Raw genomic sequence first — 12,633 nt, forward strand, 5'->3', positions numbered from 1 at the left:
TATCTTAATAAGGCTATCTGTTGCAGGCCCCTTTCGAAATTATGCGGAGTCAAGAAACACCTTGTGTGTTTACACGCATGTATTCCGGCAATTTCATTTCAGTTGCTATTGGGTCAGACTTTGGTTCTCAAGTGTGTATTAGCGCCTGCTGGCACTTTCCTTAAAAAGCACACGTTTTCTTTTAATATACTCGGTCACGAATGACGCTCTTTTCGTCATTCCTTTAATACATTTGCTCACTTGTCGACCATAATAAGGTCACATATCTGCATTTTCAGCATGTGAACTCTAATTCTTGAAATATGATATTTTGCCTCCTACTTTTCTTGTCTCTCCTATTGTTTTAATGATAACCGATCGATCACTGGAAATTAAGCATTGGAGATGCTTCAAGAAAAAAAACCACCGCCCAAGCACTACGTACAAATGGTTAACCAGCGAAGCTGAAACGTGCGGCCCTGGTGATTATCACAAGGTTAATCCCAACTGTTTTATCGCTAGGTTAAGTTTAAGCATTCGCTAAAAATTACGGCTTGGCAGGCTGCCGCATCCTCGGTACGCAGTTGCTGCTTGCGCTCGGCTGCGCGAGCCTGTTCTTGCACCTGGGCTGCAGCATCGGCACGGTGTAGACGAGCTCGTTCACGGTTCTGCTCGCGGCGTTGTTGACCGAGCGCTGCCTCCTCTTCAGGAGTACGTATGACACGTAACCTGCCCATGTCGGAGCCGGAGAGAAACTGCTGTGCGCGCGCTCGGCCGCGAAAAGGGAGCAACAACGTCACTACTGGCGCAGCCATTCACGCGCCTCTCTATCTTTTTATTTTTTGCGCATGGGCATGGGGTTGCGCCGGAGTTTTCGGCGTACAGGCGACGGACGGACGAATCGGCTAGCCCAATACAGCTTCGCTATAAACATGAAACGAGGAAAACACGGGGAAAGAAGGACACAACAGACACGTATTGATCATTTTATAAGCGAAGTCACAAAACAAAAGAACAAGCATGCATTGGATACTACACATCATTTGTGATTCTCTAGGATTAATATTTATTCTTTCAGAAGGGTGAGCGATGACGGACTGATCACTTATCGCCAACGTTATTGATCTAAAATGCCTCTGCAATTTCATCTTCCTGCTTCGTTTCTCCCATTTTTAAAGAAGTTTGTCTTATCGAACAAAAGCGTGCAATGAACGGATGGCACATCTGTTCTCTATATTGCTTTGGCGTTGCCTGGATGGTTAACACAGTGTCATGAAAGTCTTACATAGACTTTCCTAGAGCGCAGTGCATATGCCACCACTGAGTGATTCCACATTAATACCGTTAGTTTCACCATAGTACGACATCTGATTAAGATAGCGTATCTTGTTTCGTGACTGTTGGAGCGTGACGCTGTTTTTCTTTATGCTTCGGATTGCACACACTGGAGAGATTGCCGGGCAGCTGAAAAAATGTACCCTTACTCTATTTCTGCTGGGCCACCTTTGTTCAAATTAGAGACAGCTTCTGTGCATATGGAACTACATGCCCTGGCATTTCTTTTTTTTTTACTTGTTTGATGATGCGTAGCTTCTAATATTCTCTTTGTATGGGCTTTGAAGCTTCAATCGAGGTCGTCGGTGAGACGATAAAACAAGTAAAATAAAAACGAAACAGATTTCCAGTGCATCTAGTTCCGTATGCACAGAAGTTTGTAATTTGAAAAAAAAAAACATAGCTACCAGACATGAAGTATATTTAATTTTTTCTTTTCGGTGCTAGCTCGGCAATGCGCGCAATCTCATACATAAAAAAGCAGCCACCATGATCCAATAATAAAGCAAGGTACATTAAGTGCATGTTACATGTGGTATATACGCTGAACTGTAGTAAAGTCTATATTGGACACACATGGAAATATTTTACTCACAGATTCAGGCAACAGCAAAACAATGTAATAATGGATACACCGGCCATTTAACAGTTCGTTGCAAAGAGTGCGCATGTATTCCACTGCCGAATAAGGTGTTCTTAAAAAAGGCAGAAACTAAGCAGAAACGAGAGCTTTACTATTGGGCTTGATAATTTCTGTGAGAATTCCTGTGTGACGTTCAAATGTTGATGTTCAATTGCATAAGGAAGCTGTCAATAACTTGTCAATAGTATGACAAAATGCAGTTTGTTGTTGGTTTAGGCCGTTGGAATGGTGTTGATACTCTATCATCCATATCTTTTGACTACTCTTGGGGTGCGCCTTACTGTGATCATGAAGGCTTTTGTTTCCATAAAATGAAGGTCACTTTGGGAAAATGCTGAGCCTTGCATTATGAAGCTTGGAATAGTGGCGATATCTAGTCAAACCTAGACTAGCCTAAAGATCTTACTGTGTCAGCGCTCTTTGTTGTAACAATTATCAGGTTATGGAACCTCTTAATGTAGCCGGACAGTGTGGTGCTGTTGATCTTTAGTCACATGCAGGTCACATATTCAATTTTTTTCAGAGATATAAATAAAACTGGTGTCTTGCATTCTGTTCTCACTGCATTCACTGTATCCGACAGACTCAACTTCGACAATCTTCTGGTTAGACCTAGTCATCTATGCCCTGGAATCACATATGTACTCTCCCTGTGATGTGACTTACGTGCACATAGTTTTATTTAATAAAATTGGCACATGTTTTTAACTGTTCTGCTGTGCTTTCAAATCTGTACCGCCGCAAATAAAGTTGAGGACAAACATGGAGGCAGTGCTGACAAAAGCATTGAGAGGCAAGACAACAGTTGGACAAATTGGATGAAAGGATGGTAAAGTTGCACATTTGGAGCATTCCGTGGCGCACTCTTTATGCAAACTGGCACTATTCACTTTCATTTGGCAGTATTCATCAAGGAATACATTCTACTTGTGTCTTGCTTAGGCATACTGTATTTTTTCACTGGCGTTTATATTGTACGATTCCATTTTTCTAAGTTTCAAAATCGTGCTTTAATATCAGCACGGAAATAATAGTCCATTATTGTGTTTGCCCAAGTTTGCCTTTGTGACATACTTCGTAACATACTTCGTGACATACGTGACATACGTCAGTATTTTGTAATGCCAAAGCAATCGAAATCTGATTAAAGTGCCTGAAATGCTAGATTACATGATAAGTTCGGACATATAGCAACTGTTCATGACGATTTTTACAAATACCAAATGCATACCGGATGTTGCAGCTGAAGCAGAGTAGTGTTTTTTTTAAGCTCGGCCCTTCATTGCAATTTAACAAATATGTGTTGTTTTCTTTTTACGGCAGGTCTCTTCAATATGCTTTTGAGGATAATACATAATGGTGGCGAAACCTTTGCTTTTGGTATTTTACTCACTAAGGTGTGCAGCGGCATTTTTTGAATTGCTTCTAGTATTACAATTTATTATAGCATTTAATGGTGGCAGAGAACTGCAGACGAACTATGCCTTTCTTGCACGCAGATTACCATACGTTGGGAGCTCCCATTTTATTGTATACGGCGTCATTTGACAACCCTGGCGGAAGTAATATTTTCTGTACCAAGGGGTATTTTCACCAACTATTGCCGGGGTGGTCATGTAGGCCACCAATGTTTGTCGGTCGATAAATGTCAACCTCAGCAAAGGTCATTCTTGCCATCGCAAGCAGGTTCCCTTGAATACCAAGAGGTGCTTGCACGGATCTCTGATGTAGTCCCGTCGACTCCTTCTTTAGGAGTAACACATACTTTGCAATGCTTGTTGCGGGAAGCCGTCACCAGTACTGTCAGCAAGTCACCAGGACTATCGATCCAAGAGAGTCTGTGTAGCTATCCTAAATGTTAACAGTGTGACGAGCAGATACACGGCAACGTGAGTCGGTTGAGAGTCTTCTTTAGGAATGTGTTATGACGATTACTTGCTTTTGTCAATGCAACAATGCTTTTCTTTCTTTTTTGGCATAGCGACTCCCTCAGACATATTGAATTCCGCTGCGAGTCCTGTACTGTGATATCTTGTGAATAGAGGCTTTAGTGGAGTGCTTCCGTGAGTTAAAAATATTGTCTGCCGCTTGGTGCTGACGACTGTAGCCATGAGTAAGGAGTATGCCTAAGAAATTAACCCCAACAAATCGTCCTACAGTATGTGCGAATACGGGTCAGCCTGGAGCTGCCAAGAGTGATCAGGCACACTCTAAAACCAAAGTACCAGAGACAGCGTCGTCAGTTATTTAACGTTAAAAAGACTTTCCTTACTGACCGAGACTTGCAGCTTCACACCAACATGACTCGATAGCGTTCATGTGGTGTTCCTTGTGGCTAACGGTCGGACTGTATGGGCGCTTTTTTCGATCGGGGAGGGGAATATTTTCTGTCGCAGACAGTGCAAATGCATCGCTCAACGCGGGCAGCTCAACTATTCAGCGGCAGTGAAGCTATCAGTGGTCGAGAGTGCTCAGTTGGTCTCCCTCCAACGTAGTGACGAAGCAGAATGCTACCTTAGGTTCCAAGATCTGAAAAGAGCGGGCGTTTTCAGCAATACTGGCCAACACAAACCTCGACAATTTCAATGACTGGTGCAGCAACTTTCCTGGCGAATTTCAGCGCCTGAACATTTGATCACCATTGGATGTCCATTTCTTACCGTCGCAAATACTGCTGCAATGTCCTTTCTTCCGGATCTAACGTTGCGACTTCGCGTCTTATTGTAGACAAACTATATACATCTAACACTACCATACGTAGGGAGACCTTGGTTACGTTCAACGGCGGTGGCGTGAAGATAAGCGTCATAGGATCCCTAACTAAACATCCACTGCTTTGGAAGAACCTTGTATGCAATCCTCCGACGCAAAACACTGCTCTGACCTGGCGCATTAATTGAATAAGCAAGGATTGCGACAATAGGCAGTTTTAGAATAGAGTTTGTCACCTTACGTACGTTAAACGTAAGCACCATTTGCGAGAGGTTACGGTTCGTGTCCTTTAGAGCCTTTTAGTTTACCTTGCGGAAACACAAACGTAAAGAAAACGTTATAAAACAGGGCGCCGTCGGTTGCCTCGTGCCAAACGTATCCAACCCAAGACAGCCCATTAGCCACCCTCCTGCTGTTTCTATGTAGACGCGTCTCATTAGGCGTATTGACACCAAAATCGCCGAGGGATCTCAAAAAATGAACGTGCTATGCGCATTTAACTAACCTTTCAGGTGAGTTTAGAGAAAGCGAAAGCTCACTGCAATAGTTACTGGCGATCAACGCGAGTGAGAGTGTAGCCATCACGAGAATTCACGCTGAAGCGGGAGCCATGGGTGCCGACAAGTTCGACAACGCTATTTCTTATCGTCTGTAAGCATTAGGGACGTTAAACTCGCCAAATGACCTACGTTATCATAGCGCGCGTAAACCGCAGAAACTCAATAACGTTCCGAACATGCGCAGTGGGGACGACGCTACTTGTTTACGTACGTAATGCTTTTACCTTCGGTCGCAAACGCTAAACCGAAACTGCCTAGTAACGTCCACGGTACAACGTCAAACCGCCGATTAGTACTCGAACTTCTGAGTGCAGCGGTTCCAAGCACGACAGTATGAAGTTGTGTTCCACCAGTGGTAGATGTCCGACACCACCGAAGTCTTCTTGAAGTCTTCGCTGTGCAGCTTTCGGCAGAGTGCGCAGAAGGTGTAGTCATTTAACGGTTTCACGTTGTACTTGCCCTTCCACTGAAAGTATTTCTCGTACAGGTTGTAGTCCTCGGCCACTTTCTTAAGATGGCGAGCCAAGTGCATCGGTGAATCGAAGCTTAGGGCGTCGATGAACGATCCCGGAGGCGCAGTGTTCATGTAGTTTGCTCCGCCGTACACGACAGGGACGATGTCGTAATTTAGCAGCTTGAACAGCTTCTCGGTGACGTAGTCCTTGCAAATGCAATTCTCGAAGGACAGGTAGAAGAAGTAGTTTTTTGCGAACATCTTGTAGCAAGCGATCTCGTTTTCCCGAGGGCATTGCTTTTCTCCGCAGTGTCCGTACACGTCTACGTCGAGGTATTTCCGTAACTCTCGCACGTAGTCCTCGCGCTTTCCGAACGTGTTGCAGCTGCTGACGGCCCAGGCAGCCATCTGGGACTTTTGCCTCCAGATGCGCTTGAGGGGCTTCTTGGAGTACAGGTTTAGAGCTGGCTTTTGGTCTGTGATCCTGACGTAGGTGTCCAGGATGTCCGAATCGAGCCTGCATATGAGACGAGAAAACAGTTTCTTCTCAGTGGCGTCAAGCATGTATGGTAATGCCTAAGCGAAAGATGTAAAGCAGTGCGGATCACACATGTGCGTCAACGCTCATTGCGTACATTGTAACGCGTCTTGATTCTAAGCGACGTTGTTCTGAAGTCGGCGAGCAACACATTTATCAATTTTCCAGAAGTGGTCGTGGTTATTTGCGATCAGTAGTGTCAAACGCAATAGGCCTCTGAGCAGCCGATGACATGAATTAGCACCTAACTTGTTCACTGCATCGTGGATCATCGGTGAGACACCATCTGTATTCCTGATATGTGGCAGTCAAATTACACGCATTCATCTGTTTGCGGCTACGATTGCATTACTGCACTTGAATGAGGTTACAAATAGCCAGGAGAGTATCCTGCTGGGTTTTCCTAATTCCGTTGTACCTTGATTAGTGTAGCCCCACTTGCTCTCGACGTTTTTGCCGGTGTCAGGCCACCTTGGAGAATTCCAACCAAGAGTATCCCACGTGCCTGAAAAGATGCTTGAATTATCGGCGTTATACGGGTTTTGCTGATCGAGGCAGTCGGCAGAACGTAGTATTTCTCAAAGGTTCCAATATCGTGGTTTCAGAATCTCCCGTCCTCCCGCGGCTAGATACACTATGTATTTTGGGCGAATTTGAATAGCACACAAAAGTAGTCTGAAAAAAAAAGAGAAATGAGAAAAACAGAAACTTTCAGCGCTTACCTAGAATACACGAGTCGTGTATGGACGGAAGAACACCAAACAGCTTTCGGTCTTGTCTGCATGTCTAAAGCATTGGAGAAGTCTTTCCGAACGAGAGTGAAGTTTCAACAAGACGACAATCCCTCACCACGACAGGAATTGGCCTCCGTGGTGCAATATTCGGCCACTCCCTCCCAAATGACTCATTCGATTAACCAATGGCCCTCAGTCCCCAGCAGCTGCGGAGTACCTGGCCAATGCAACGGTCAGACCTGCAACGCAGCAGAGGATGCTAAGAACATCTGGAGCCGGATAGGCCACCAATGTAAACTGACCCTTGTGTAATGGGTGCACTGAACAGTTCCGATGGTAACGTCTCTTCGTAACCGAGGAGGCACGTGACGCAGAGCAGGAACAGCTGGTAGCTCGAACGGCTCACACTCGTGCCAAGCACTGGCGATCCGGCTGGCCCACTGGTTGCACAGCAGGCATGGAAGAGACGATCTGGCTGGCCTTGTTCCTGTGCTCTTCTTCATTACAATTACCCCCGGTGCAAAAGCGGAGCCATCCTGGCGGCTTACGACGTGGAGACGAGCGGGTCATAGAATTGTTTCAGGCGGCGCACGTGAACAACATCCCGTCCACGGCGGCGCTTGTCGGATGTCGATGTAAGCGGCTCTATGACATAGTTGACGGGAGAGGTCCGTTCGACGATGCGGTATGGTCCATCATACTGCGAGAGAAGTTTCGTCGAAAGTCCAGGCGTGGTAGAAGGCACGGACAATAAGACAAGGGTGCCGGGAGCGAAGTTCGGATTCGTAGAGTCGCCATCACGATTGGCTTTTTGTCGTTGTTGGTCAGCGGAGGTGAACTTTCGGGCTAATTGACGGCATTCCTCAGCGTATCGGGCGACGGCTGAAGCGGGAGCACATTCTGACGCGTCTGGTGTATAAGGAAAGACGGTATCGATGGTATGGGAAGGATCGCAACCGTATAGAAGAAAGTATGGAGAAAATCTTGTGGTACTTTGTGTAGCCGTATTATATGCGCACGTGACAAATGGGAGGATGATGTTCCAGTTTGTATGCTCCGATGAAACGTACATGGCGAGCATATCAGCAAGGGTGCGATTGAAACGCTCTGTAAGTCCGTTAGTTTGAGGATGGTACGCCGTGGTGGTCCGGTGAACTATGCGGCATTGAGCAAGCAGACCTTCAACCACGTGCGACAGAAACCCACGGCCTCTATCACTCAGCAGCTGGTGGGCTGGGGCAAGTGGGTGGGGCAGGTGGGCCACACCCACCAGTCCCAGGTGGGACTGGTGGGGCAGGTGGGCCATGACGAAGAATGAAACGATGGAGCAGAATGGATGCAACGTCATTCGCGGACGCTGCAGGTAGAGCAGCGGTTTTGGCATAGCGTGTAAGGTGGTCAACTGCGACAATAATCCATCCTTTTCCAGTGGGTGTTAGTGGTAGGGGCCCGTACAGGTCAATTCCCACACGGTCGAAGGCACGAGCAGGGCACGGAAGCGGCTGCAATAATCCGTGGGCTGGATGAGGCGGAGATTTGCGGCGTTGGCATTGCGGGCACGAGCGGACAAACTTTTGGACAAAAGTAAACATTCCGCGCCAGTAGTAACGCTGCCGCAGGCGCTCATACGTCTTCAAAACGCCTGCGTGTGCACATTGTGGGTCAGTATGGAAAGACGCGCACATGTCGGAACGCAAAGTCTTAGGGATAACCAGGAGACACTGGCGACCATCGGGCTGGTAGTTCCGTCGATACAAGAGTTTATCCCGGACAGCAAAATGGACAGCCTGGCGACGCAGGGAGTGGGATATGGGAGATGCAGGCGAGCCAGAAAGGAGATCCAAAAGAGAGGCCACCCAAGGATCCTTGCGCTGTTCTGATGCGAACGTGTCGATGTCGACCGAGGATACCGTCTCAATGGTGGAGAGGGAGGCCGCGTCGGCAGGCAGCGGAGAGCTGGACAGAGCGTCAGCGTCAGTGTGCTTGCGACCTGAGCGGTATATGACGTGTATGTGGTATTCTTGAATGCGCAGAGCCCAGCGGGCAAGCCGTCCAGACGGGTCTTTTAAAGAGGATAACCAACAAAGGGCGTGATGGTCAGTAACCACATTGAAAGGCCTGCCGTATACATAGGGGCGAAACTTCCCGAGTGCCCAAACGGTGCCCAGGCATTCTTTTTCTGTGACGCTGTAATTGCGTTCCGCTTTGGTCAGCGCACGACTGGCGTAAGCAACGACGTACTCGGAGTAGCCAGGCTTGCGCTGCGCAAGGACAGCGCCAAGGCCAATACCACTGGCATCGGTATGCACTTCAGTTGGGGCGGTGGGGTCGAAGTGTCGCAGTATAGGCGGAGACGTCAGGAGACGGCGTAAAGTCACGAACGCGGTGTCGCATGCAGGAGACCAGGAGGATAGATCGTTGGCGCCACTTAAGAATTGTGTCAGAGGTGAGATTATCGAGGCAAAATTGCGAACAAAGCGCCTGAAGTAAGAACAGAGGCCGATGAAGGCGCGGAGGTCTTTGAGTGTCTTTGGTTTCGGAAATTCTGCCACGGCACGAAGTTTTGATGGGACGGGGCAAATGCCATCTTGTGATACGACGTGACCCAGAATCATGAGCTTGCACGCGGCGATCTGGCACTTTTTCAGGTTCAGTTGCAGGCCTGCGTTGGTCAAGGACGTCAACACTTGCCTAAGGCGAAGAAGATGCGTGCTGAAATCAGGGGCGAACACAACGATGTCGTCGAGATAGCACAAACACGTGCTCCATTTTAGGCCGCGCAAGATACAACCATCATTCGTTCAAAGGTAGCAGGTGCATTGCATAGGCCAAATGGCTTCACATTAAATTCGTATAAGCCATCTGGCGTAATGAATGCAGTTTTAAGGCGATCAACTGCTGACATCGGGACCTACCAGTAGCCCGAGTGTAAATCCAACGAAGAGAAGAATTTAGCGCCTTGCAAGCTGTCCAGAGCGTCGTCAATGCGCGGTAGAGGATATACGTCTTTGCGCGTTATCTTATTGAGATGGCGATAACCGGCGCAGAATCGAACGGAACCATCTTTTTTTGTGGCAAGAACCACCGGTGATGCCCACGGGCTATTGGAAGGTCGAATGACGCCGCGTTGAAGCATGTCGTCCACGTGCTCACTGATCACCTGACGCTCCTTGGCGGATACGCGGTACGGGCGCTGCCGCAATGGCGCGTTGGATCCAGTGTCGATGTGGTGGCTGACGGTTGACGTGCGACCCAGAGTAGGCTGAGCGACATCAAAAGAACGGAACTGGGCAAGCAGGTGAAGAAGCTGGGAGCGCTGCTCGGAAGTAAGGTCATCGGCAATGAAAGGTGTGAATAAGTCACCTGATGGCGGAGCAGAAGTGGAAAGTGCACGGAAGTCAGTGAGCTCTGTATACGAAGCGTCCAGCACGTCGGTTATAAACATGTCATCAAGAGGCTGAACATGGCCAAGTGCTTCACCGCCAAGAGGCGTCAGGGCTGTAGGAAGCGGATTGCAGACAACGATGGCACTGAGTCCGGCTGAAATGTCAAGCGTGGGGAAAGGGAGGGGAACATCTTTGCGGGTTACGAAGAGTTCCGAAGGAGTGAAGAGGACAGTGCCGCCAGAGACAGCGCCACAGAAGACGGGAACAACGGCAGACGAGTACGTCGGTATGGTGATGTCTTCCCGAAGGACTAGCTCAGCGGGAATAGATGTGGCGAGGACGAGGGGTATGTCACACAGAGGCGATAATTCGACTTCAGCACGTGCACAATTGATGACGGCGTTATTTCGCGAAAGAAAGTCCCACCCAAGTATCACGTCGTGAGAGCAGGACTGAAGAACCACAAACTCCACAATATAGAGAACACCCTGAATAACAACTCTAGCTGTGCAAGCTGCTGAAGGCTGCACTGGCTGGGCGCTTGCTGTGCGAAGAGAAAACCCAGAAACTGGCGTCGTAACTTTTCGTAAGGCGCGAGAGAGGCGTTCGTTTAGGACAGACACGGCTGCTCCAGTATCAATTAGCGCAACGGTAGGGAGGCCGTCCACAGTTAGATCGACAACGTTCGAAGGCGAGAATGGAGGACTTGTACAGATCGATGGCGACGCAGTTCTTGCCTCCTGAACTGCGGCGCTTAGTTTTCCTCTTGCGTGGGTGAAGGGCGCTGACGCAAGGGGGATAACGAGCGGCGACGCGGGAAAGGCGAACGACGTGGAAGGACCGAGCGCTCGGCTGGTGGCCTGTTCGACTGCCGACTAAGATAAGTGTCTTGAAAAGGTTGTACGTCGGCGTAGGGAGGCGACTGCACCAACCCATCAGAGTGCAGCATGCGGCGGCGGCAGAGTCATGCAACATGGCCGGGAATACCGCAGGCATAACATATGGGCCTGTTGTCGTGTGTGCGCCAAGGATTAGCAAACGCAGGAGCAGGTCGATGAACGGGATGACGAACGGGTGGTAGCGGCCGTGGATGTAGCGCGACGAGTAGTTGACGAGGAGGGTGCGCGGCGACGGATGCGTAAGTAGGTGGCGCGGCGCCAGGGTACAGCTGATGCTGCATTGGTAGAGCCTCAGCAACTTGAGGCCGCGCGGCGACGGTTGCGTAGGTAAGTGGCGCGGCGACAGGGTACTGCTGCTACTGCATAGGTAGGGCCTCAGCAACTTGCTCTTCAATAACCCGCCGGAGCGTAGGGGTGAGCTGTGTATGAGGCTGTGAAGGCAGCGGCTGCTGTTGTGGTAGCTCAGCAAAGGGCATTAGAGAGAGCTGACGTGCAATTTCCTCCCGCATGAAAGCTTGGATTTGTGTGAGCAGGGGGGAGCGATCAGGGAGGACGGTCATGGAAGAGAGGGCCTCGTCAGCCACTGAGGGGCGCCTGGTCAAAGCGCGTTGCCTTCGCAACTCGTCGTAGCTTTGGCACAAGTTGATGAGCTCTGCTACGGTGCGCGGACTCTTGGCGATCAACATTTGAAAAATGTCATCGGCGATGCCCTTCAAAATGTGCTTTAATTTCTCATTTTCGGGCATAGAAGCATCCACACGTTTGCACAGGTCGAGAACCTCTTCGATGTAACAGGTGAATGTTTCACCGGGTTGTTGCGCTCGCTCTCGTAACCGCTGCTCGGCGCGCAACTTGTGGACGGCAGGGCGACCGAAAACTGCAGCGAAACTGGTCTTGAACGCGGACCAGGAGTGAAAGTCGGCTTCGTGATTCTTAAACCACAGGTGAGCCACTCCTGCTAGGTAGAATATGACGGCATTTAACTTTGCGGTATCATCTCATCGATTGTGCAAGCTCACCCGTTCGTACGTAGCCAACCAGTCATTGACGTCCTGTTCGTCCGTACCGCTGAAAACCGCTGGATGGCGTTGCGGGACAGCGCCAGAGCAGGCAATGGGGGGTGGCGGCGCCGTCGGCTGGCGAGAGTCAGGCATGACGGGAGGCAGAGTCCGAGACCGGAGTTCCAGGGTGTAGATGTTCTTGAGTACCCCGCACCTTCCACCAATTGTAATGGGTGCACTGAACAGTTCCGATGGTAACGTCTCTTCGTAAGCGAGGAGGCAGGTGACGCAGAGCAGGAACAGCTGGTAGCTCGAACGGCTCACACTCGTGCCAAGCACTGGCGATCCGGCTGGCCCACTGGTTGCACAGCAGGCATGGAAGAGACGATCTG

The 12,633-nt window shown here is 49.2% G+C and overlaps 1 protein-coding gene across 1 annotated transcript in view; it reads right to left on the reverse strand.

Annotated features, from left to right (window-relative positions):
* Window positions 1–3,585: 3,585 nt before the first annotated feature.
* The window catches only part of LOC139059313 (alpha-(1,3)-fucosyltransferase C-like), a 36,576-nt gene continuing 27,528 nt past the window's right edge, over window positions 3,586–12,633 (reverse strand). The window contains exon 4 of the mRNA XM_070537540.1: window positions 3,586–6,200. Within this exon, the coding sequence (XP_070393641.1) occupies window positions 5,519–6,200 (682 nt within the window). The 3' untranslated portion in view covers window positions 3,586–5,518. The remainder of the gene's footprint in view (window positions 6,201–12,633) is intronic.

The sequence above is a fragment of the Dermacentor albipictus genome, chromosome 1 (assembly GCF_038994185.2).
Source record: "Dermacentor albipictus isolate Rhodes 1998 colony chromosome 1, USDA_Dalb.pri_finalv2, whole genome shotgun sequence".
NCBI classification, from domain to species: Eukaryota; Metazoa; Arthropoda; class Arachnida; order Ixodida; family Ixodidae; genus Dermacentor; species Dermacentor albipictus.